Below are 26,330 nucleotides of genomic sequence, written 5' to 3' on the forward strand. Positions count from 1 at the left end.
AGTATCGTAGGATACCACCTTTCCAGCAAGTCAGTTCGTCAGATTTCTGCCCTGCTAGAGCAACAACATCTCAGCCACAAAGCGGTAGGCCACACAAGCTCACAGAACGGAACTGCCGAGTGCTGAAGCGCGTAGCGCATAAAAATCATGGAAACAAGTTTTCTGGAGTGATGAATCAGGCTTCAGTCTGATGGACAAATCTGGCTTTGGCAAATGCCAGGAGAACGCTACCTTCCCGAATGCATAGTGCCATTTGTAAAGTTGGTGAAGGAGGAATAATGGTCTGGGGCTGTCGTTCATGGTTTGGGCTTGGCCCCTTAGTTCCAGTGAAGGGAAATCTTAATGCTACAATATACAATGACATTCTAGAAAACTGTGTGCTTCCAACTTTGTGACATCAGTTTGAGGAAGCCCCTTTCCTGTTTCATCATGACAATGCCCTCATGCACAGGTCCATAATGCAATGGTTTGCCGAGTTTGTTGTGGAAGAACTTGACTGGCCTGCACAGAGCCATGACCTCGACCCCATCGAACATTTTTGGGATGAATTGGAATGCAGACTACGAGCCACGCCTTATCACCCAACATCGGTGCCCAGCCTCACTAATGCTCTTGTAGCTGAATGGAAGCAAATCCCTGCAACCATGTTCCAAAATCCAGTGGAAAGCCCTCCCAGAAGCGTGGAGGCTGTTATAGCAGCAAAGGGTGGACCAGCTCCGTATTAATGCCCATGGTTTTGGAATGAGATGTTCAACAAGCACATATGGGTGTGATTTTCCAGTGTCCACATACTTTTGGTCATGTAGTGTATAAAAGCCTATTTATTAACAAAAGCCTATTTATATACTGTATATAACATCTCATTCAATATTAATTGATATAAATATTAGCAGTATTAATAGAGCGGAAAGTTGGCTTGCCGTGGAAGTGTGTGTATGATGGCACTAAAAGGAAAAGAACCTGTTTTATATCAGGCCTTTGAAGAGATGGGGTGAGAGACTTGGCATCACCTAGGCAAAAGTGCGGGTTGGTTACACAGTGTTTGCCTTTCTCCTCCAATCTGTTTTAGATACACACTGGGCAGTGTAGTGTAAACACGCCACCCCCATCAGCGCTGTGTTTGAAAAGGTCTCGACCTTGCTAGTGGCGATGGCTCACCAGGAAAAAACAAAGACATCTGGTTTCTCAGGCCCTGTGCTCCTTTTGCAGAAACCAAATGTTTCCAACCCTCTCCTGGGAAAAGCCTCCATCCTATGTAACCAGAGCTTTGTGAGATACGAAAACAAATACAGTATGGACGCCTACCCCGATGGCCCTTAGAACAGATAGTTGGTCAGATTTATGAAAAACAATAAATATATGAGATGGAAATTATTATTATAAAGAATGCTGCAGCGATACTGATGCAATGCGCATAGTCACTCAGCAAATATCTGCTTTGACAGTGATTCTGTCATCCATGGTCATATGTTTGACGCTGTGGTGGTGGGCGTGCATGGAAAGTGAGGCTTGAGTCCTCTGTGTTCCTGTAATGTCAAGGTCACTGTTATTTTTCACTAGGGGACAAACTGCTACATTATTGCTGAACTAAAGCTCTTAGACTCCCATCCATCTCTGTCTCCAACAAGAGGCTGGCCAGACAAAGCTATGTACCGTATGTGCAAATGAAAAGCAGAACTTTTTTTGTTCCCCTGACAAAGTGGTGTCCACCATTGTACAGCTTTATAGTATACATTTACCATCTTTTAGTGCTGTTCATGTACCGTTTGTAAATTTAACGCATTCTTCTACAAGACATTCACCTGACCAAAACATTCCCAAAATGTGTTCTTGTAGATAATATCCTGGACGATCGGCCAGAGGGGAAATCATCCAGCGACAAGCTCCAGTACGAGTCCAACGACGAGATGCCGAAGAGGATGAAGAAAGCAGACAGCTCCACTCAGAGCAAAGGGAAGGTGCGTATGACTCAGCTGGGTGATGCCCAGTTCTCTGCAAGCAATTGTTATTTCAGGGCAGCTCTCTTCTCCAAGACACACACATCAGAAGTCCGGCATGTGGATCTGACACATATTTTCTTGTCTTTGCTGTACAGATTTTTGATATGGAGCTGGGGGAGGAGTTTTATCTTCCCCAGAACAAGAAAGAGAGCCGACAGATAGCTCAGGAACTCTCTGATTTGATCATATACTGCCAAGCTGTCAAGTTCCCAGGTCTGTACCTTGTCTTCTGTTGCTTTGGTGCAGCTTGTAATTCTGTTTCTCTGGGGCAATTAAGGTCTATGGTTGTGTATTTCTTATGACAAAGCACTTTAAAATTAAGTAAATAAATAGATAACTGTGACATATGAAAGCAAGTAAGAAGCCCTCAGATGTCAGGTGTCAGCTGAAATGTCTAGAATTCCCATGAAAAAAAGCCAAATAAAAAACATAAAACGTGAGCAAATGGAAAAAGTGGTGTATTGCTATAATGGCCCTGACCTCATGTCTTTTACTGTGTGTGTCTGTGTATATGTGTGTGTGTGTGCGTCTGTGTTGATGCCTGTGTGGGTGTCTGTTTGTCTGTGTGTGTGTGTGTGTGCGTGTGTGTGTGTGTGTGTGTGTGCGCGTGTGTGTGTTTGTGTTTACGTGTGTGTGTGTGCGCGTGCGTGTGTGTGTGTGGGAATCAGGCCTTTCCACCCTGACTCCGTCGGGCTCTGGCAGAGGGAAAGATCGTAAGAGCAGGAAATCCATCTTTGGCACCAATCCTGGTAAAAGCAGCCCCGGGGAGACAGTGACGCTGGTCCGTGCCCCAGGGAAAGGTAAAGTCAGATCGGCGCTCCGGTCTATTGTGCGCAGATGTGCTGGGAGGGGGAACACACACACACACAGGCCTTATGGGAAAATGTCCCAGATCACTCGGATGAGGAAATCATTCTCACCATCCACCCCCTTGCTTTCACTTTCAGAACCGCGGCCTGGTGAACTTGAATAAACGGTCTCTGAATCACATCTCAAGCACAGTTTCTAAATGACTGCTTTGTTTATTTATTTATTTTTACAAAATAATAAAAAACATGCTGTTGCTATGAAATGTTATAGTCATATCTGTGTAAAAGTTGTGGTTTTGAGTTTTGTTTACCGTGCTAATTGTTGGTTTGCTCAACTAACTTAATAATTCTTGATTATAAATGGACCTTCTATGCCTTCTTGCTGATATCAGTCACACTTTTATATTCCTGAGAATAACACTGATGCTCTGTACTTTTTATCTCTCAGGATAACTGTGTCTGCAAAGTTATTGCAATGTAATGTAATGAAATGTAATACTGTGCAATAGTACTTCAGTGTATTGAAATGCCGCACTGTGTGATAGTACTATAATATATTGAAATGCAATAGTGTGTAATAGTGCTGGACTTCTTGCAGAGCCTTCTCTGTCTTGCAGTTTGTTTGTATTGTATTTGGTTTTATTGTCACTGATAAACTCCAGCCAGAGATAATTATCTTGGTAAATCAGCACTTTGTGAGAGAGCTGCTCCCACGAGGGACGTCTTGGGGTGCTAACGCCGAAAATGTCTAACACCCCCCACCCCCCACCCCCCCCGCAGGTTCCTTAGAAGGCATGCGGCTGAGCTGGGAGGAGCAGACGTCGCCGCTGCTGAGCACCGGCGCCTCCCTGAGCGCCATCATCCGCACGCCGCGCTGCTACCACATCTCCTCGGTCAACGAGAACGCGGCCAAGCGGCTCTGCCGCCGCTACTCGCAGAAGCTGATCCAGCACACCGCCGGCCAGCTCCTGCGCACCTACCCCGCCGCCACGCGCATCGACTCCGCCAACCCCAACCCGCTCACCTTCTGGCTCCACGGCATCCAGCTGGTGGCGCTCAACTACCAGACCGACGGTGAGCGGCGGCCTCCGCCCGCTCTTCTTCCTGAATGTTCAACACAGGCTTGTTACATGACACGCAGGAGAGAAGAGTCACCATTTAATCACAGTACTCACATAGAAGGTGTAACGCAGTCCAATGTAGCAGTGTAACTGTGGCTGAGAAGGACTTGAAGTCATAGTAGGCTTTTCTTAGGTTTACTTATTGGCTTTAATGGAACAGATACTGGAAACAACATGGCTGCAGTGTGTTTGAGAACTAGAACGTTCTTGGTTTTTTTTCTCAGTTTTCAAGAGCTTGAAAGCATAAACATGAATAGCTGACCCTTTTCCCAAGTGACGGTACAACTTTCCCAAGTGGACAGTACAACATTCCCAAGCCAAACTGAAGATAATGCAAAGCATAACTGGGCCTCCAATGGATTTAGACTCAGGGCTCTTTATCAGATGAATTGGATGCCATTGTAATCTTGTGGATTACTCATCCTGGGTTAGCCACCCTGTGTTTTCAGGTTCATTGAATTTTATTGCTCCACTGACATCGGCCTTGTTGACACCACAATGTAGACACAGATTGTATGGTCAATTGCACCATACAATCTCTGATTTACATTGGCAACAAAAAACCAGTTTCAATCTCTCCTGATGTTTACTGGTGTTAAGGAGCCACGTACCGTATGTGTGTGCTGTCCTTGTGAACAGGGCATACGTGTCATGTAGAATGGTAGGATGGTATAGTAGGGGGGTGCTTTGTGTGTTCTCTCCCTGTGAACAGGGCATACGTGTCATGTGGAATGGTAGAATGGTATATTAGAGAGGTGCTTTGTGTGTTCTCTCCCTGTGAACAGGTCTAAGTGTCATGTAGAATGGTAGAATGGTAGGATGGTATAGTAGAGAGGTTATTTGTGTGTTCTCTCCCTGTGAACAGGTCTAAGCGTCCTGTAGAATGGTAGAATGGTGGGATAGTGTAGTAGAGAGGTTCTTTGTGTGTTCTCTCCCTGTGAACAGGGCATAAGTGTCATAGAACGGCAGAATGGTAGGATGGTGTAGTAGAGAGGTGCTTTGTGTGTGCTGAGGGAAGAGGCTCATTGACATGTCTCTGCCGTTTCTGCCCCAGACCTGCCCATGCAGCTGAACGCGGCCGTGTTCGAAGCCAACGGGGGCTGCGGCTATGTGCTCAAGCCGCCCGTGCTGTGGGACAGGAACTGCCCCCTCTACCGGAACTTCTGCCCCCTGGAGCGGGACGTGGAGAGCATGAGCCCCTCGCTCTTCTCCCTGACGGTGAGCGGAAGCGCCCGTCGGGGCGAGGGTTTGTGTGGTCCAAAAACACGAGGTCCCCCCTCCACAGAACCTCTATCATTAAGGGCTTAATGCCTCCGTCTCATTCGTCTTTGATGGTCTCAAGCTGACGGATGAAAGCGGTCTGCCCGGTTGAAGAAGTAGGGATGCTAATGCCCGGGAGCTGTAAAAGCCCCCGTGTGTAAACACAGGGACGTTTTAACCTTCATAAAACAGTGGCCTGTTGAGATTTACTCAGAGACAGATGAGCCGTAATGTATCAGTGTCCCTTTCTTTCACTGACTTGGTTATATATATATGTATATATATATAATATTTATTTTACTCATGGACATTTCCCATCTGTGAATACAACATCATAACAAACTAGTGATCAGAACATTGTTAGGGCGGGCCAGTGAACACGACCCTGGCGTAGCACACCAGTGAACATAACAGGGTGTAACAGAGCAGTGGATAGAACATGAGAGTTAAGAGCGTGTGAATATGACTTGCACATAGCAGGTCAGTAAATATGACAAGCACACTACAGGCTAATGAGCATAACATGCACACAGCAGCCTGGGGAATTTAACGGGGACGTGTCGGGCTTGTGAACGTGACATCGGCTGTCTCCGCCTCGCAGATCGTGTCGGGCCAGAACGTGTGTCCCGGAAACACCACGGGCAGCCCCTGCGTGGAGGTGGACGTCCTGGGCATGCCGGTGGACAGCTGCCACTTCCGCACCAAGCCCATCCACCGGAACACCCTCAACCCCATGTGGAGCGAGCACTTCCTGTTCCAGGTCTACTTTGAGGACATGGCCTTCCTGCGCCTCGCCGTGGTGGAGAACAACAGCTCGCAGGTCACCGCCCAGAGGATCCTCCCCATCAAAGCCCTCAAAGCAGGTGAGCGTCACGCACGCGACCCTCCGGAAGGTTCCGGCTGCTCTTCACGTGTGATCGGCCACTGCTGATCGTGAATACCGCGCTTCCGTTACCATGCTTGATTCCAAGCCGCCCAGCACCAAGCATGTTCTTCCCGTGTCCCATTGAAGCAGTGCTGTTCCAGATGCAACTAGGGAATTAAAATGAAAGCCCTAAATACCTGCTGCTTATCACTAAGGTTCTTTAGACCCTGTACAGTGAACATTGTCATTTTTTTGCTGTAATGAGATGTATTTACTATGAAAATACCAACGTACTAACATTTACCATTTAAAATCAACTTAGAATATTTACAGAAAAACCTTTTGGGCTATAAAGATTAGTTACTGGGCAGAAGCATCACACAAAGCAGACTGTGGCTTTGCTCAAGGTTTATAGTTCCTACCATTTGCATTAAAATGATTGTCCATCTGAATTATACAGCCTGCAACAGCAGTGTGACTTGTACTAGTCCTTACATCTGTGGACTGTGTACAAACAGTCTGGTGTGGTTGAGGCACACAAATGGCTCATAATGCAGTTTGATTACAGTTTTGTTTTGTTTTGGTTTCTGTCGGTCTTTCTCTCTGTTTTTTCTCTCTGGCTGGCCTCCGAATCTGGGAACCCATAGCGCAGAAATGCATTGCTTCTTGTTGCCTGACGTTTTCAGCAGCAGGTGGAATGTGTGACGTTGCTGCCGTTTCAGGGTACAGACACCTGGGGCTGAGAAACCAGCACAACGAGGCCCTGGAGGTGTCCAGCCTGTTCATTTACAGCCGGAGAACTGAGGAAAGCCCTTCCGGAAACTCCATACCCGCTTCTGTGGTGAGTGTTCGGCAGTCGCTCCGGTAACCAGTATCAGCATGCGCCCCGCCCTGAGGCAATTAGGGTTTTAGCTCAGGGAAATGGGAGGGAGCAATCTTGGACTGTTTATTTATTGAAGAAGTGTGGCACTGAAAATAGCTTTTTCTGGCGCTCACTTGAGCGTAGATTTAGGTCTTGCGTATATAATCTCAGTCTGCCTTTGGCATGCCAGAAAAAGCTTTGTGCACCAGAAAATGCTCACATTTTCAATGTAAAAGTCACAATCCCCCGATTGTGCTTATTTTTCCACTATATCTGTCTTTGACTTTTATAGTAGTGATTAGAAATGAACAGGACATTCATTTAGATTTGCGCTATACTGTTGTCATTTTCAAGTAATAATGACAGTCAAGTTTTTAAAATGCATGTTTAACCCGAATTAGTCACAAATTCCTAGACTTGCCTAAGGCAGATAAGATGTCAAATGACTGCTTACGGTCGGACAAAAATGAAACGATGCATTTCAATTGACTGCGAGGCTGCATAGTGCCAGGAAGTTGTGGGTTTGTTAAAAAAAAAACTTGTGGTATTTTCAGTATTGTAAAAGGGCCTTTTTGTCCGCTGGCGAATGGAGGCACGCATTAGAGCTCTGCGCTTCCCGTTGTGTTTTCAGCTGTTCGGCACAGACGAGCGTCGGGCTGCGGCTCAGTCCAGGGTCACGGTTCATGGAGCCCCGGGCCCAGAGCCCTTCACTGTGGTGTGCGTGAGTGAGAAGACCACCGCCCGGCAGCTCCTGTCCACTGTGAGTCCCTGCTCGCCGCTGCCTACGACAAAGAACAATATCATAACACAAATAATACCTCTCCACACCACAGCACAGTATCATAGCACAAACCATACCTCTCCACACCACAGCACAATATCATAGCACAATATCCTAGCACAAATCATACCCCACACACCTTAGCACAAATCATACCCACCCACATCATAACACAATATCATACCTGCCTACACCAGATCACTCAGTTTAGGACTCATCCCAGGCCTGTTTGTGCTGTTTTAGACCAGCTCAAACTGGATCACTGTTTAGATTTGAGCATTTAGAGCCGCTCAGATTCGATCACATGGTTTAGACCTGTTTAGAATTATTTAAGCAGTCTACTGGGTCTCACACATACTTTACTGTGCAACTTTACTTCATAAAGGACACAGATGGGTTAAAAAAAAGAAAAGATTTAAAATGTGCTGTGCATTTTATATTCGATAACAGTAATATAGATTGTATGTATTCTTTTGCCAATGATGTCATGGCAAATACACTGATTCAGACTCTGACCCCCACCCCCAGTTGCTGCCCTCCTCCCCTGTGTCGGACTATTACCTGTCAGAGGAGAAGCTGAGCCTGTCAAAAGAGAGGAGCGATACCAAGAAGCCGCCCCAACAGCGCCCCCTAGCGCCGGAGGAGGAGATCCTGACAGTGATCAGCAGCTGGACTCCGGATGAGGGCTACGTGGGAAGGATTTGCCTAAAAACCAAAGAAGAGGTACATTCTGAGTGCCATCACCAACTTCCATATTTTCACATGAAAAATTACATCTCTTGCAGCGTACTGTCTAAAGACAAAAGATTTACATAACATTTCATGGCACATGAATCTTTAGAATGACTCTAATGTCCATACCGTCATATAAAGCGCAATTGGACATTTTTTACAAACTGTAATAATTATTAAAACTAAACTAATAAAATATAATTTCATGTAAATAATGTAGATAATGGTCTATATACAAAATGTTTTCCTTTTTGCTTGATTGTATTCATAGAGCGCACCCTGCTGGTTCATTTATGCTCATTACAAAACTGTAAAATAGTGGAAACATCAGTGCTTTCATTTGGACTACCAATATTTACAGATTAAGAATTGTATGTAATTTATTGGTATATTTCCTTGAAAATTCAAATCTGCTTAGAAGGAGTTATATTCTCATGGGTCTGTTCAAGCCTTGTTCAAGGTAAAATGAACAAATGACATACATTTTCAATTTTGCTTATATAGCCATACTTAAATTAGAAACAATTTTGTCAGTTATGGTCAATACAGGTATATTAGTACATTAACACCCTGTTAAGCCCTTTGAGCTGCAGGGTGCTATACAAATAAAGCTATTATTAAAATAAAATGTAGAAATGTATTACAGTGAACTGTTCTGCATAGTGATGTTGCCAGGCGATATACAGGTACCTGCAGGGGGCACCAGCGCTCTGAAGACCAGTAAAATTCAGTGACGTGCAGAGATTCGGATGGTCAGTGTTTGTATGCCTCCTTTCAGAACCTGAATGAAAAGAACTCTGTGTCAGAGGGGGTGGAGGAGGTGACCAGCAGCACGGAGGAAGACACCTTCTTCGTTCAGGTGCACGACGTGTCCCCAGAGCAGCCGCACACCGTCATCAAAGCCCCACGCTACAGCACTGCCCAGGACATCATCCAGCAGGTGAGCAAGCCTGCTCCCGGTCGCAAAGCCACTTCATCTTAGCCTACGCTATCTTACCGACGCAGTGTTAACTGCTTTATACTGACGTGATCTAAACTGAGTTTTATAATGATGTTTTATAGCCTTATATTGATGTCTTGCACTGTTTTATTGTCCTGTTATGTTTAAAATGTGGCCTGACGCAAGCTTGAAAGACATGCCTCGCACTCAGCCGATTCGCAGGAGAGGCGAGAATTGTTGCAGAATCACTATCTGGTCAAAAATATGTTAATACCGGAATCACATCGCTGAAGATAAAGTCTACCATTCACCTAAATTTCTAAATTAATATGTGAAGTTTTGTTCAATTCCGGTAGTTGGTCCTCAGGTATCCGACAGATGTAAAAAATATATTAAGGCTTTCCCAAACAGACATGCGTATGACAGATTCAGTCTTTTACAGTTATTACATGTAACACGTGCATGGTGACCAAATTAAAATCTCATTATCGGTCTGGCCAGATTTGTGATTTCCATAAGTTTTCTCTTCACACTCTATGACTGGCTTGCATGGGTCAAAAGAACAAGAAGGTATAGCTGTAAGGTTGCCAGTGTTTTGGCGAAAACAAAGGAGAAGAAAGGGTATGGACCTGTTTGTGGCTGGAAAGGAGAGGACAGTATGGGCTGTCTATCCTTCAAAGAGCACTTGAAATAATCTTTCCAGAAACTTCACAATATTCACTTATGATGCACCTCAGAAACTAGGGAATTGGGTAGTTATGTTACCTTTATGACTTTGAGCGTTCAAATAAATCAAACTCAGAAATAATGATTAAAACAAAATTCCTGGACAGAATGGGTATTCCCATTGTTGTTATAGTTACATATATTTTTAAACCACCTACTGTAAAATGGAAACATACTAGATAATTAAAATCTATATTAGAATAATGGGCTATCTACATTATAATATAATGGGATCGGCTTGTAGCAGCAACCACACTACACAATAAAGTTTAAAAAATTTTGACAGTGCAAGTACTTTGTTGGAGCCGACAACTACACAAGTTGGCGGATGTAAGACTCTGGCACACCGCATGAGCCAAGATGTCCGACGACCCTTTACAACCTAAGAAACTGGCCACAATCTGGGGCAGAAAAATCATGGCATAAAACAGCCAAATTCCTGCAATCTGTGTGGGGCTTACTGTAATGCGTAGTCCCAAATAGTGTGATATGACTTAGTATTGTTTTTGTTTTGTGTTGCTAGATAAAAGATCAGAATGTCGGCTAAATGAAGAATGGATTGGGAAAGATTTTTTGCGTTTTATTTTTATGATGGTTAGCTGCATAGTATAGCTACTTAATCAGCCTCTTAAATATAAGCTGGACTCGATTCTGTTTTATATCCCAAATAATGATCCGTATTATTTTCTTACACAGCATGCATGCAAACACCTTGAATCAACTCCACCAGCATTTGAAACGGTATGGTCGTGTGCCTTTTGTCCTGCTTGATAAGCGTAAGCAGAAGAACAAGCGTTATCAGCAACTTTGAGATATACAGCAAGTCCATTGGTCCTCCAAGGTTCAGATGTAAATTAGTTTGTGTGCAGTCAAAAGAGACAACGGGCAGCCATTTCCTGCTAGCAATCTTAAGCAAGGTACTGTGGGATAGCGACTTGGCAAAAAGTAAGTACTTGTCAAGGGCTGTAGGGGAACTCATTTAAGCATTATTGTTATATACAGTAGTTCAACTGGAAGAGCAGTTGTCACTGTCAAGAGTAATGGAAAAATAATTAGGGAAGTGGAAGAATGAAAAAGGATTTTTCAAAGGTTTTATAGCTAAATCAGAGGTTAATTTATGGTTGAAACACTATCCTAATCAAACATATTACAAAATCTTAACAAGCACTACACAAATATAACAATTTCATACAATAATTCCCATTTTGAGGGTATATTTTATCCAGAGGTGGAAAATTCAGGTTCAGAAAGTAAAAGTCCTCCCCAGTATTTTGTTCCAATCACCTGGATTTTTTAATTATGAGAATTCTTCAGCCAGGAGGTAGAACTAATTAGTGAAATCAGCTGGCTGATGGGTGGAAAAAAAACACTTGGCAGGACTTCCACTTTGTGACCCTGACTTTATGCCTCTGATTTTATGATGAGAAAGTGCAAAATTCTCCACAAAATCTTTAAAGCCAGTATTCTCTAAACTGTTTTACAAAAATTACAATATTCAGTCATATCTCTGAAAATATTTGCTCAATCTCAACAAATATGACCTAATTTTGTTGCTGATTCTGTACTTTAACGTGGGTTGAAATAATGAAAGTCTAATTTTAAAACATGTATCCCAAAATATGTTTGATCACAAATTATGCTGAACTCAAAACAACAGATTGAGACAAAATCCAAATCACAGTTAACTATTTCAATGAGAAATATTTACTCTTTTTGCTTTGTTTCAGTTATTTTCTCTGTCCGCCAATTGCCAGCATTTACTGTTTTAAATCCCAACTGGATAGCCGCCATAGGAATTTGCGTGCCACCATTAGGGCCCTATGAGTAACGTTAGCCATGTCTTTTGCAGACTCTAAGCAAGGCCAAGTACTCCTGCAGCATCCTGAGCAACCCCAACCCCGGCGACTACGTCCTCATGGAGGAGGTTTCCAAGGAGACCACCAACAAGAAGGCGTCCACGGGCAAACCCCTCCAGCGCATCCTCTTCGACCACGAGTGCGTGTTCCAGGCCCAAACCAAGTGGAGAGGAGCGGGGAAGTTCATCCTCAAGCTGAAGGAGCAGGTTCAGGTGAGGGATTGGCTTCATCCCTAAACTGAAGGAGCAGGCGTGGGTGAGGGATTGGCTTCATCCTTAAGCTTAAGGAGCAGGCTCAGGTTCAGGTTCTTATATCTACCATGGAGGATGTCATGTTGGGCATGTATGTCTACTCATGCCTGCACACCATTTTATACTTGGATAGCATTGTGTGTAGAGATGATTACTTTGGTTTTTGGTGATGAGGGTTTGAGTCGAAGAAGAACAGTGACACCAGAAGCCTTAGTGTGTTCTTGGGTAGGCTGCAGTTAGAGCTATAGTAAATTGACTGTTGTTTGTAAGTCACCACGCTGTAAGGAGGTAAAAGAGCAGTGAGATGTGGCTGTGCGTTTTGGCGTGGTTCCCAGACGGCCCGCGAGGACAAGCGGAAGGGCATCTCCTTCGCCAGCGAGCTGAAGAAGCTGACGGGCCGCAGCCGCAGCGTTTCGGGCGGGGCGCAGCCCCCCGCGGAGAGCGCGCACAGTAAGGACGAGCGCGCCGCATGCAGCTTGCACTTGAGTGAAGCGTCTGAGTAGGGGCTCCGGAGTGTGTGCATGCAGTGCCCCCCCCCCCGGAAGGTACGGCTCACGCTTCTTACATTCTGCACTCTGGGAGGGGGGAGGGAGGGGTGGCGGGGTGGGGATGGAGGGAGGGAGGGGTGGTGGTGACAGAACTGCCGTTGCATTGCATTAACATTGGTTACCATTTTAATCCTGTTTGAGAGCCTGTCTTCTGAAATGAAATGTAATTGTTTGATAGCCATGTAACAATTAACATCTGGCATAGAACTACTGAGCTCATGGGATGTTTATTATACCGGACCACAGATACTTATAATACTAATGGGTATACGGGCTATTGAAGTGCAGTTAATAGCTGGATAAAAAGGGATATTCTCTGCACTTCATATCCCAGACCACTCAATGTTTATTGTTCCTGATTCAGATTTAGCCTTGTTGTAATGTGCTGCACTGCATTCTCCAGTTGAATATAAATTTTGTTGTGGTTTGATTAATTGATCTTTTGAGAAAAGAAACATGTTAAGTGGATTTTTATGTAATATTTATGCACTTTTAAAATATTACAGCTCTTTGTGGTCTGTGTGTTTGTTTGTTTGTGCATGCAGGTGTGTTAGTATGTGTGTAATGACACTGTGCGTTCATGCTGTAGTGTCACTGCCCATCTGTAGGACGTTTTCCTAATGGACTCAAAGCCTGGATGGCAGAAGGCATGATGGAGGCAGAGAGACTCCTGGGCGGTGACCCCGCCCGACACGGGCCCCGCCCCCGCGGCCCCGCCTCGTCCCCCTGGTCTTTCCCCCTGCTGCGAAACTGGAAACTGCCAAAATGAGCCCCGGTTCCCAGACAGCGCATGCTAAGCGCCACCTGAGGAACACGCTTATTTAGGATCGTCCTCCCCCCCCCCCCCCCCCCCCCCATTGGCTCCAGTCTCCCGGCGGTGGGATAGGACGGTCGGCGGCCGCTCCGGCCACCCCTAGTACGGTTTGGGGGCGTCTCGGTCAACGGGACCGCGGAACTGGCCGAGTCGCTCTGAAAGACTCCGCTTGTTTGTGTCCCTCCCAGACGAGGAGCGTTCGTGCTAACGTGGGAAAGCCTGACCGTTCTCTCTGCTCAGGCCGGCTGAGCGTTTGCTTCAGTGGGTCAGGCTCACGGGGAGGAGTTCTTGTGGTTGGTCAGGAGGAAGCGCTCTGTCCATCTCCGCTCCCTCCAATCAGCAACGAGGACGTCGAGAAGGTGGTCAACAAGCTGGCTTGTTTGAATCCCCTTTGTTTGTGTTCTTGTTTTTAAGAGTACTGTACCAGATACATGTTTGTGTATTTCTTTGTTCATTCGTAACGTTTTTTGCACTTTGGCGTTTGGGTACTGAAAGGACAGTTCTGTTGCTCTGATTATTTCTTTGGTTTCATTCAAGCTACCAGTGTTAACGGCTTTTGCTCTAAATGTTTGTATTGATTTCCACAGAATAGATTTTTGCTCGGTTATGGCGGTATGCATTGTGAAGCATTTATGAGAGGTGCACAGATTCATAACGGTACCAATCAATATTCACACTACTCTCTCCATAAGTTAATGCTGCTCATTTGGCGAGTAAATGATTTCATCGTGAAAAGTTAAGTTCAGTCTGTAATTTCCGTCTCCTCATCAGAATACAACGGCTTTTTATTTTTTCCCTCCATTTGCAACTGTGCTATGGGTTTGAGAGTTAGGGTTATTTTACCTGTACCAGCACAGGGAGTTTTATAGCCAAGTGTATTCATGTTCCCCTCTTTGCAGTGTGTAAATTAGTCACAAGTCAGTGACTAATTTACACACTGCATGCCGCTTAGTGTACTACAGGACAGCTAGCTGACTGGGGGAGAGGCTTATCTCTCTCAGATTTTAACTTTAGGCCTCGAGATGTGAGTTGGCATTCATAGAGAGGTAACTCAAGGAGCCTTGGCCGATTCAGACTACCCCAGAAGGGTGATGTCTGTAGTGTCCAGTGAGTACAGACTCGCGGTTATGGTTAGATAATAACAGCTCAGACCTAAGCTCTCCAGGCTAGATCTGTCTAAACTATCGGGTTAGGTCTGACCTCTGAAGGAAAAGCCATTATGAGCATAGCCGTTTATTTTTTAAAATTTCCATTTATTTTTTATATATTTTTTTAATGATATATATTTTCAAGACGAGGACAGCTGAAAGCTTAACCCAACCCCCATTAGGGCTTTTCGTTCTTACTGAGACATTGTGGCATCCCCATCTTACTGATTTTATTACTGCCTTAAATAACCACTGAAAAGTCGCCAACAGAAAGAATGTGTGGCATGCAGTGGTACTATTTAGTTATTTTGTAGCCATAAGTTATTCGCTGAAGATTTAGAAGATTAATGAGATAAGTGAATTAAAGATTTGACTGCCTTTAGGATATTTATTTTAGTAGCCTGCTCATGATCTCTTAAGTGCATTTAATGGATGAAAGCTGCATGTATTATTTGATAGTCACTTTGCTTTTCCTTGATCTGATGACAGGAAATTGACCCATAAATAGCTTCAGCTGTTTTTATTTGTTGTTTTTGTGAAGTGCAATTTTAATTGCTTTCATTTGTGTTATTTTATAATCTTACCACACTCAGAACTCTGTTCTTTTCTTGTTCATGATGGCTAGAGGTTCTAGTCACAGAGGACAACAGGGTTTACGGGCGTATTTTTCCATCACTTGTTAGAATTTTGTTATTTGAATTAAGCTGTAATCTAGATAAGTGGTGGTGGTGTAAGTCAGTTGCTAATTTAACTCCAAGGCCTGAAAAACCCTGGCCCTAGTGGACCAGCACTTAAACATACTGTTACACACCTGACACTCCTGGTCATTTTTTAAACATTTTGTTTTGTTCATGCATTGGCTTGTTTTTAAATGCATGATTATCTGCAATGCAGGTTAAGTTTTTATTTCCCCCTCTTAGGCATCAGATTTACTGCCATGCACTTGTGCCTAATTATTCTGGTACAAATCACTTGATTAAATGTTTTAGGGGCATTACATTGTTTATTAGGTTTAATTCCGTTTTGAAAAACAGAAAGTGTGGGTTCTAGTTTGGATTTTTAGCACACTGCAACAGTTCCTATGTCGAGGATTGGGTAGTTTGCCCTCCTGATAGTTCTAAAAATTTGAATTTGAATTTCCCACTGCAGGTCTGCTTTTTAAATGTTTATAGAGTTCAATTTCATAGAGTATATTTTTCAAACCTTCATGGCCCAAACTGTACCAGTTTGATCCTTTAAGCTGTTGTGTTTCTGTTTGTTGGTGGTTGACCTGTTTTCATTGTAATAAAACACGTACAGCTCAGCTGTACATTTTACATTTACTGTTGAGCTCTGTCCTAAGTTTAAGGTTTTCTTCATGTATTTGGATGCCAATTTTAATTTATTCAATGTTGTAGCCCTGGCTGGCTAGGTATCCTATAGTCAGATGTGTATATAGCTTTTTAAAATGTTTAGTATAACTGTAGAAAAACTATTTAAAATTAATGAATGTATTTAATTTATTTTTGGGATGAATCTTTTCAGCCCATTGCTTATCTTTTTTTTTTTTTAACAGTGCACATGTATAAAATCCATGGTCAGCTTCATGAATGTCTTTATCAAAGTAGTTTGTTGTTTTATTGGTGATATTATTGCTGACAGTTCTTTTTAATTTCCAAATCCATCATTTTTGTTCACTTGTTTGATATATAGCCATTTTTTTTAAAACTTAGATTTAGAGATGCCATACCGTTACTCTTTTGTAAATTAAATACATTCAAGTGCATTTGTTTTATTTTGCATACATGCAGCCCATTATGTACTAGGAGAGAAGAAAGTCCACCTGGTAACTTAAATCTCTTTAAGAGTCTTTACCACTTATTTCTTTATATTGACATGTTGAGTTCATGTGCTCATGTGACCGTCATTTGACTACTTTCTCTGTTGACTTGAAATATATGAATTTATTGTATCGCATTACTAAAATAAATAGATATCAGTACTTTCTCTCAGAATGCTCATTCAGTCAGCTGTTCCTCACAGAATGTAAAGTTATCAATGCATAAAGCATGTCTGGAATTATGGTTCATTTTATTTTTATTTTGGTTTGGGTGTTGGGGGCACATGACTCTGAACAGAGGGCTCTTATCAGAGCAGGTCAGATTGCAAGAAACCGGTTCTTTTAGCAAATAATCATGGGAGTAAATAAGCAAAACTGGGGCTTAGTGTTTATCATAGCGGTCATGCTGGTATGCAGTAATCGCAGTATCCAGTGTCGTAATCTTCAGGCACGGGATAACCCCTTCCCCCCAAGACTGTACTGTAGCGCTCTGAAGAAAAGCACTGTAGCCTGTTACCAAGGGGACGGAGAGCAGAGGCAGGGTTTGCGTATTGGGTTCAGTTCCTTTCCCCTCCCACCCCACAGAGAAGGTCAGTTTATGAATTTGGGTCACCCTTTTGTTGCAAGTAATAGCAATCACAATTTGGCACCCCAGTGGCGACCCCTACAGCTTCGTAATGTTACTGAACAGATTCCTGTGGAGCTAAGGCAGTTTCATGACACTGGACCCTTGCCCAACAGAAATATCATAGTGCCATAGCCACACTAGAATCGAAAGCCCTGTTTTCTTTTTAGTGCAGCTAATATTCAGTATTTCCTGCTATGTTGATATCTGCAGGACATGGGAGGCATGAAAAAGTTCAAAACCATAGAACAAAAGGAAAACATTTCCTTTTAAAAGTGCATGACAGGAAACATATTTGAAAGCCTGTGCCTATGTTCACCTCCATTTTTACCAAGAAGAAAAGCTGTATATTGCTTCCATTTTTGAACCTAAGTACACAGGTACACACACCACACCTGTACCTGGTGGTCTCTGACACTGTGAAAACAAGAGAAACAGTTATAAAAGGAAAAAAGCCTACAAATGAAATCAGACAACAGACTGAGCACATAAACAGGAATTTACTCACATGAGGGTTTTAAAAAAATTACATTTGGGTACATATTCCCCTGATTTTTAGATCTGGTTTCCTTTACGTGTGGTCCTGGCTTCGGTGTGCAGCGAAGTCCAACCCCGGAGCGGGAGTTTCTGCTCCGAGAATATCGTCTATCCGTTTCTTTAAATCGGTGTCCAGCAACGCGTGGCCTATTGTGAAATGATCCTGAAACACAGGAAGAGAACGGTGTTCAAAAAGAGGTTGAGTGAGAGAGTCACATTTCAGATAAGTGATCAAACAGATCGTTCTGTCCCGACAGGGAAAAAGATACCTTTTTCTTTGTGGCTGGTGCTGACACTGGTGGGTTGAATGTCATGTCCTCTGTGCTGTAATCTTCAAACAGCTCTACTGGTGACCTGCGGAGTTGAGAATTTAACATGCTGCACTTTATCACTGTATAAATCACACATCACACAGGTTTCTCATCAAGTATACTTAGCCCTGCTACATATGTAAAACAAAAAGGAATTCATCTTGAAAAAGGTATACAAAACAAAGGTGTTCCACTGACTTGTTACTTCTATTTAGGATTATCCGGTCAGTCTTCATCCAGAAAAAATGTGTAGTATTGTGTGCTCAGTATTTGCAATACAAATCATTCAGAACATAAATCACTGCACCTCGTCTTTGTGAATGCAGTAGTGATTACCAGAAAGACAGGACTGTTTTCCTGCTAACCCTGCAGCTGGCAGCCAAAATAAAACGAGGGAACCTAACTGGAATATAAAATGTCCTCACAGGCCCAGCTAACAAAGTGCTCAGTATCCTTCAATTCCTTTTATCTCTGGTCAGCTCAGACAACAGGGTGTCTATTTTAGGGTGGTTATGCATGCGGCTTGCGTGCCCCCCCCCGCCCCCCCAGCACCCCCAGCACCACAGCTGTCGCACTGAGACAGAGCTGGGTATCCCACGGCAACAGCATTCTGTTGGACGGGAGTCCCTTCAGCACACGTATAACCTCTATTACACCCTCCTTTCCACATCTTAAGCATTCATCTTCTAAATGGGTGCCTTATTAGATTACTCCTGGGATCCATTCCATTTCACCACCTGAATTGGCACAGAAATATATGCCACTTTATATAATGATTGTACTATAAAATGTATTTTTTATAATATGAAATTTATTTAATTACTGTATTGCCAGTAGTTTCCAATAATTTCAATATAATCTGCTTGATGATTGACCATATACCCGGACAGTTTTCAACAGCATTTTCCACATTCTTACCCTAGTTTGAAACAAAAATATATCACAGTGCACATATAAATACTGCTCATCCTGAAATGTTGTCAGTTCCTATAAGCACACTCCCTATGGTACCCCCTATGGCAGTGTAAGAGCGTTGGTGTGCTGAATTTAGTGTTTCTCCGGTGCTCCTCCCTCACCTCCTGCTGAGCTCTGTACTGAGAGCTCCAGACCCCTCACTGGGAGCTCCTGCCATCAGGTGAGCAGCAAACCTCCTCACCACCGGGTGGTAGTGCCTCTGTAACACACAACCACAGACGCCACGGCAGCGTTCAGCTTCACTAAACGCTCCCGAGGTACAGAAAGAAAAGCTCACATCCGAAACACATGACACATGGGAGAATGGACTCCGAACTACTGTTCATTAGTATTTACAATTGCTGTTAAAATATACTACTGAAGAGGAGATCAGGGCACTAGACATATATCCCAGACATGCTTCTGTTCACAGTGTGAGTATGCAGTGAATGGTGTGTGTGTGTGTGTGTGTGTGTGTTTGCACGCGTGTGTACGTGATTGGGTGTGTGTGTGTGTGTATATATGTGAGTGTGTGTCTGTGCATGTGTGGTCTAGCCCACCTTGATGGCGTGCAGCTCCCACAGGGCGGTGTTGTGAGGGTTGCAGTACTCAGGCTGGTCCAGCTCAGGCAGGTACACCCCACTGCCCTGCGCCTCGTTATCCAGCAGGATGTCACACTTAGGGAACGTCTGAAAAGAGACATTGTCTCAGTAGTGTAAAATGTGATGCCACACTTAGGGCACTCAATCTAATAAGAGATACTGCTCAAGTGTCAAAACATTCAAAAGATGTAAAAAAAAAAAAGGATTTCAGACTATGATAAAGAGCCAAATAAACCATCACCAGACACACTTCAGACATATTTACATCACAAGATTCCACAGGAGAGCTCTATAATGCAGCATAGCTTTATAAAACACCACATAAAGCACCCAAGAGTAATAACTAAACGCTATTTGGAAATACCAGTTTTATTAGTATACCGAAACATCAGACAGAATTCAGAATTCTAAAACCCTTTAGTGGGACTGTGATGCAAATTTCTAATCAAGGTGGCAGTCAGCTTTACTTACATGCATCAGCATCCTATTGGCTGCCAGGATGCCCACGCTGGAGTTGGGCATCACGTGCAGACTGAGCGTGCTCAGTCGCTTTATGAAGGCCAGCGCCCTCTGCAGGGTGACCTGCTTCCTGCGCTTCAGCAGCATGACGTCCAGGCACTGCAGAACGATGGCGATGTCGTCGTTCGACGCTCCTGCGGGCAGACCGCACCATAGACACCGCAAATGACTCCACGGTCCCAATCAAGGTACAGTATCACTTTTCAGTCAACTCACGCCAAAAATACAGTCTGTGCAATGCAAAAAATTTGCACATGCAGAAATTGGAATTCCCAGGAACAGCAAAAAATTTAAATGAAATAAAGCATTATAAAATAAAACATTTAAATTTACCAAGACAAGACACTATGGTTTGGTCACACAGGGTTTTCGACTGAACCCACTGTACTAGGTGTGTTACGAGACATTTATGATTAGTTGAGCCAGATGAATAGTTTTAATTTGAGCACAGAAAGACATACAATGTTTCTGTATGACAGCAGTAATATACTGGACAGTCATAACTACAGCAGGATAGTTTGTGCCAAAGCAGGCAACTTTTCTTCACCTGAATCGACAGAGAAAATGCAGAAAATAGCTTACCTGCGTGCAGGAGGAAGAGCGTTTTGTACAGGTGGGTGTAGAACTTTAAGGGGTCGATGTTAAGGACATCACCTGAATTCACACAGCAAAGAAGTCAGTTACACACAATCTCAAAAGAGGCTTCACAGAACAAAGAGAATGAAAGACCGTCTGTGACTGACCTTGACCGGAGAGGATAGTGAAGGATGTCTGAATACAGTGGAGGCTCTCCCGGTAAGACAGGTCCTAAACAGAAAGAAAAATAATCACTCTATCACACACACCCACATGAACTACAGCACTCCACTGTGGATAACTCCATTAAAAGGCTTTGTACCTTCTGTCAAGGCGACTAGTACATATTAAAGAGTCCAAACTGCATTTGGAGTAATTCTGAAAACTCAAGATTCACTCACCGCTGATTCAATTAGATTATGCAGCACCGTTAACAAATCGTCAAAGAACTCCAGATTTATGAGGTGGGCGAACCTTAAATTAAGAATAAATAGTATGTGTTAATACGGATTCAGAGACCAGGAAGTGAAGTGATGACACCCCAAAACTGGGCCCAGAGCCTCCTGCCAGCCCCCCACTCCCCCTTACTTTGCAAGGCCTTCTAAAACGCAGGGCAGAAGCACAGACTTCTGGGCTTTCTTCAGTATCCTGAAGTAAATCAGGAACACGATGTTCAGCGTCTCTGTGTGCTGCAGGAGAGACAGAAACACACTTGTTTGAAAATGATAAAATACAAAGATAAAATACAAACAAAGATATACACACCAGCATCAGTAGTGAGAGATGTATTAAAAGTATGTGGCTACTGTCAGGTGAAAAGACAGGAATACTAAACGGAAAAATGAAGCTGGAATAAAGGCATGATGAGATGTCCAACAGTTCATTAACATCTAAAACAGAATGATTCTGAAGCCTATTGCCAGTAGAATCTGAAGCTAGTTCATTACAGTCCGTGTAACTGGCAGCTAATCGTCACTCACCAACTTCAGCTTCTTTTCTTTACTTTCTGAAGCCTCGGCCTCCAGGAGCTCCTTCTCAAGTTTCTCTTCTGCTTTCTTCCACTAATAGCAAGGAAGAGGAGATTAATTAATGTCCAATTTTGCCTAGACAGTTATACACAGAGACAACCTGATACACACACACACACACACACACACACACACACACACACACACACACCTTCCTCTGCATTCTCGATAGGTTCTTCCTCTTCTCCTTAAAGGTCATGAATTTCTTTTTGGGAGCGACAGCCTCTGCATCTTTCTTAACTTCCACTTCCTTTATCCTCAGGCACAGAAGGGTCTTCAGTACCTGTCATGCGGGGGAGACACCATGCATTCAATTTAAAAAACCCAGATGCCTGGAGAACGTCATGGTGCCATTGCATAACTGAACATATCATATGTCGTATTGTATACCCAATGGCAAACAAAATTGGAAATCTGAACTGAAATATACATTTTTTCCTACTTCCAATTACAAAAAGAAGTTTCCTAAAGACATGCAAAGGGACAGCTACCTCTGGTCTGACATCATAATTCCGGCTCTTGACCAGCCCAGAAATGACTTTCACCAGTCCTAAGGAGGCGTGGCCCAGTTTGTCCTGCTTGAGCATCTTCCGCACAGCGTCACAAGACATTTCAGACACCTACCAGACAGAGGGACGACAATACAACAGATTTTTAATGACATTGTGCCAACTGTTTCACAATGCTGCCAAGCTATATGAAGGATACCAACTAATATACTGTCAAATACATTCTAAATTCAGAGGGTTAGCTACAGAATTCTGTTAAATGTAAAAATTATACTGTGAAAAACAAGAAATAAAATTCTGGAAAACAGTTTCGAATGAAGCTTGCAACATATATTTTAGCTCATCATGCTTATGTACAGCCTTCAAGTATTACACCTTGGTCTCAAACCTATGACCTGGTCAGACCCTCCAGTTTTGGACCCCAACTCCACACACTGTCTACACCATTTTGGCTGATCCCTTGCATTCCCCGTGAACATTTTGTGGGCGCACCTTCTTGCACGGGTCGTTCATGAGGGGCACCAGCATGACTATGATGTTGTTGTGAAAGTTGAAGTGGGTGAGAGCCACCAGCAGCTCACAGGTGCACCGGATAGCCACCTCGGCCAAGCCCTTATAGGACTGCAGTGAGACGGCCTCGCTCTTCTTCCTCTTCTTCTGCTTCCAGTCTGCAAATGATAGCATGGTTTACTGGCATGTACGCGTTCAGCGCAAACTGAGAGTTCTAACTCAACGTTCAGCTAGGACTGGGGAACAAACAAAATAATAATTATCACTGCATTCAAAATTACTGCCCAAAAGAGAGAAAACCAACAGTTTACCAGTTCTCTCAAAATCACAGACCAGACAAGGAACAATATCACTATTTTGTGCTGTTCCTTATTTTGATGAAATGTAACACAATCGCACCATCTGAAAGAAGCTTAATTCTTAAACAGGCCTACACATCAGGCTCCAGCCTATTACCTTTTATGGTTTGCTCCAGGTTCTCCAGGTAGAATTTGTACTGACTGACCAGGCCTTCTTCAAACTCCCGCAGCTGCTGAGTTTCTTTTTTCACCTGGAAGCAAGCAGGAAGAAATCCAACATGACTCAGAGGGTCAGAGGTGGTCATGGAAACGACTCAGCATTCCAAGGCTTTACCTTCGAAGGTTTACCTTGGTAGCCTTTTCTGCCTCCGTCAGTGGCCGGATTCTGTAGGCGGGGACGATGTCCTTGAAAACCTCCATCAGGGAGACCATGACCAGCTTCCTCACTGTCACCGCGACACAGGGGTCCGTTTCCATCAGCATGGACCGAAGCTCCTTCAGCTTTTTAATCTAAAACGCAGAAAGACCCAGAAAAGCTTCACCACAGAGCAGGACCACTAACCTGATGTTATAAAACCAAAACAGCATGTTTCCCAGCACTCTTTAAGTGGCCAAAACAAGAGGCAGCCATATTGCTTCAATTTAAATAACAGCTATTTGAAAAAGATGTATTATATTTTTTGTCTTGAAACAAGGGCTGTAGGCACTGTTGCCAGAACTAGGGGTGGGTAGTCTTACCATAGATATACAGTATGTATTTAAGAGTGAATCACAGCATTTCTGTGCACTGAAACACTGATGTCTTTCTGTGCATTTCTTTAGATCTTATTGAATCAAACAAGAATTAAAATAAAGAATCCTTAAAAATAAGAACTGAGCAGACACACTCAACAGCTCTGACCTTGTGTAGTGACATCACTGCAGCCGAAGCTTCACTTTCAGTGAGACAGTTGTGAGAAACAGGAGCGCCGTCGAGCACCGACTTACGTTGTTTGTGGGGTCGGACAGGATGGCTGAGCCCAAGCCAGCAATGCGCAGTTTCCTGTCCTCCAGCTTCTGCCTGCGCAGCTGCAGCTGCTGCTGGGGGCTCAGAGCAGACATGTTCGGCTCAAACGCTGCAGACAGACACCATCAGCCGGGATTACATCACATAACACAGGGCTTGAGCCGTTCAACATGTAAACCATCGGCATTGGGTTTGGGAACCTGATGATAAATCTAATGAATGTCTTGAAAAAGCATCAGTTCAAAACCTGAAGATTATTCCAAAAGGGTGCTTTCTTTGCCCTGTGGGTTGTTTTTGAACTCCACACATACCAGAGTTTCAGGGAACAGAAACACTGACAAATGGTGGTTGCAAATTTACACAATTACCTTTCTGTGAACCATCGTCCTCTGCTGGCTCTTCCTCTTCCTCCTCTTCCTCTACCTTCTGCACAACTGAAAAATTAAAAAAAGTGATAAGTATCCTAGAACAAACATGCATTTATTGTATTCTGAAATTAAATAAGGCACGCAAGCAAGCATCTCTCTCCCAGCTGAGTTGAGCACCTGGTTTCTCCATGGTCTGAGGGATGAGGCCGGTTTTGTCTTTGATTGGCAGGAGGTGAATAACTTCCTTCTCCTCCTGCTTCTGCATCTTCCGTGGCATCTTCTCATACGACTGCACGGCGTTGTCCGACTTGCGCTTTTTGGCATGTACGGGCTCACTACACACATAAATTTAGAGAGGATCAACCATTAACTTTCACTGTTGGTGAAATGATGACTGGGAGGAGTTCCATCTGCAGTGTTTATTTACCAAGTATTGAACACAGCCTTGTACAGATCACAAACAGCAATGTACATGGCAGGAATTATGGGACTCATTCAACAAATACAATCTGGCCTCATCTACAAAAACACACGACAAGCAGTAGAACAGGAAATGTTAAAGTTACTATTAAATGGTGTTATTACTTAAGTACTTGGGGCTGAATCTCATACAGCTGCAGGTAACGCCCCCTTCCCCCACACTAGGATTTTTGAGTGGGATGACATAAAGAGGAACTAGTACCAGGAGGAGAGGTCTCTGGTGACAAAGGAGGCTTTCTGAGCCATAGCCTTCATCTGTTCCAGGTCATCTTCATCCATCATGTCCACTGGGAGGGACTCCTCAAACTCTTCCTCATCCTCTTCCTCCTCTGCATAGTATAGATGGATAGATCAGAATGGCACACAGGTTTGCAAAGAAAGTGACTTTTCACGAACGACTTGAGGCTAAAAGAGCATATATATACATAGAAACCTGGCTTTTTCTTGTATCGCTCCAGGGGCGCTGGTGTCCTGCTGGATGCATCTTTGAGAGCTTGCCGGACTTTCTTTTGTTCTTTCCGGTACTTTTTGGCAGTGCTTTGCTGCTTGAACTGACGGTTCCTCGATTTGTTTTCAAGTTTTAAGTTGCTTGTTTTCAGCAGCTTACGAAAGCTTGGCGTTCTCTTCTTACTCCTCGGCTGTTAACGGAAAAAAGATGTTAGTTGGCATGTTGTTAATTACACCTACAACGTTAGTAAAAAGGCGAGTCCATATAGATGTAAACGTTTCTGGACGCTTATTTTTACAGTTCTTGCTCATTAAAATGTGTACCTTTTCGAGGAATATACGGTCTACAACACACGCAAGTAAAAAAAAAGATGTATAACGTTACACAGAAAACTGTTACATAAGAGGGACGAACAACCTAAAAGACAGTAGATACAGTTAGTTGCATGCTCATATTAGCCCTTTTAACTGAGCTCTGCAAGCCGGTTAACTACTCTGTCTGCCATCAGAATTTAAGTTAATGCTTGCTAAAACAATACTAGCTAGCTAAGTATTTAAAAAATCTTACGGAATCTCTATAATTATAAAATACAGGTACTAGCTCACGCTTGCTAATTTCAAATGTAAAGTACCTAATGCCTATGCATCTATTTGGTATCTCCTGTAGCTAATATTTCTTCCAAGATAGCTAACTTTAAGAAGCAAGCTGCTGACCGCAAGTTAAATAAAGAAAAGTCACTTGACGATCACTTACCGGTCCCATCTTTAATTAACTGCACTTCCTTAGTTAAATATTATTACGATCTATAATAATTCTTGAGTTCCATGAGTGACATACACCAAACTATCAAATCAATAGCATATTTCACCAGTTAGCTACTACTCAAACACGTGTGTTCCTGCGCATGGCCGGAAGTGGCAGAAACAGTCATGCGCTTGGCGTAGAATCGTTTCTGCTGTTTGGATGTCAGGCTGAATTCTGAAACACTGCCTCGTAGTGGCTCGAGTGTCTCTTCACGGGGCCCCA

The 26,330-nt window shown here is 43.5% G+C and overlaps 2 protein-coding genes across 2 annotated transcripts in view; one reads left to right on the forward strand and one right to left on the reverse strand.

Annotated features, from left to right (window-relative positions):
- Positions 1-13,594, forward strand: part of plce1 (phospholipase C, epsilon 1) — a 46,189-nt gene extending 32,595 nt beyond the window's left edge. Inside the window, exons 22-35 of the mRNA XM_035407221.1 lie at positions 1,837-1,958; positions 2,096-2,213; positions 2,669-2,800; positions 3,590-3,883; positions 4,985-5,148; positions 5,792-6,053; positions 6,778-6,896; positions 7,549-7,677; positions 8,227-8,421; positions 9,209-9,370; positions 10,793-10,837; positions 11,946-12,164; positions 12,539-12,653; positions 13,360-13,594. Coding sequence (XP_035263112.1) covers positions 1,837-1,958; positions 2,096-2,213; positions 2,669-2,800; positions 3,590-3,883; positions 4,985-5,148; positions 5,792-6,053; positions 6,778-6,896; positions 7,549-7,677; positions 8,227-8,421; positions 9,209-9,370; positions 10,793-10,837; positions 11,946-12,164; positions 12,539-12,653; positions 13,360-13,520 — 2,237 coding nt within the window. The 3' untranslated portion in view covers positions 13,521-13,594. The remainder of the gene's footprint in view (positions 1-1,836; positions 1,959-2,095; positions 2,214-2,668; positions 2,801-3,589; positions 3,884-4,984; positions 5,149-5,791; positions 6,054-6,777; positions 6,897-7,548; positions 7,678-8,226; positions 8,422-9,208; positions 9,371-10,792; positions 10,838-11,945; positions 12,165-12,538; positions 12,654-13,359) is intronic.
- A 4,044-nt stretch (positions 13,595-17,638) lies between these two features.
- Positions 17,639-26,225, reverse strand: noc3l (NOC3-like DNA replication regulator). Its single transcript, XM_035406354.1, has 21 exons — positions 26,058-26,225; positions 25,290-25,494; positions 25,059-25,185; positions 24,554-24,711; positions 24,377-24,442; positions 23,990-24,117; positions 23,351-23,512; positions 23,160-23,253; positions 22,686-22,861; positions 22,176-22,304; positions 21,836-21,967; positions 21,637-21,717; positions 21,245-21,345; positions 21,058-21,130; positions 20,824-20,887; positions 20,663-20,734; positions 20,033-20,214; positions 19,520-19,648; positions 19,082-19,179; positions 17,964-18,048; positions 17,639-17,857 (listed from the first exon to the last, which is right to left on the reverse strand). Exons 1-21 carry the CDS (start codon positions 26,064-26,066, stop codon positions 17,729-17,731), a joined length of 2,400 nt encoding a protein of 799 aa, XP_035262245.1. The 5' UTR covers positions 26,067-26,225; the 3' UTR covers positions 17,639-17,728.
- Between the last annotated feature and the right edge of the window lie 105 nt (positions 26,226-26,330).

Source organism: Anguilla anguilla, chromosome 2 (genome assembly GCF_013347855.1).
Source record: "Anguilla anguilla isolate fAngAng1 chromosome 2, fAngAng1.pri, whole genome shotgun sequence".
Taxonomy (NCBI): domain Eukaryota; kingdom Metazoa; phylum Chordata; class Actinopteri; order Anguilliformes; family Anguillidae; genus Anguilla; species Anguilla anguilla.

Coding starts and splice junctions, on each gene's coding strand:
- noc3l (XM_035406354.1), bottom strand. Junction 24,443..24,553: donor TCAGACCATGGAGAAACCAG/GTGCTCAACTCA, acceptor TTAATTTTTCAG/TTGTGCAGAAGGTAGAGGAA. Junction 22,862..23,159: donor CCTGGAGCAAACCATAAAAG/GTAATAGGCTGG, acceptor TATCATTTGCAG/ACTGGAAGCAGAAGAAGAGG.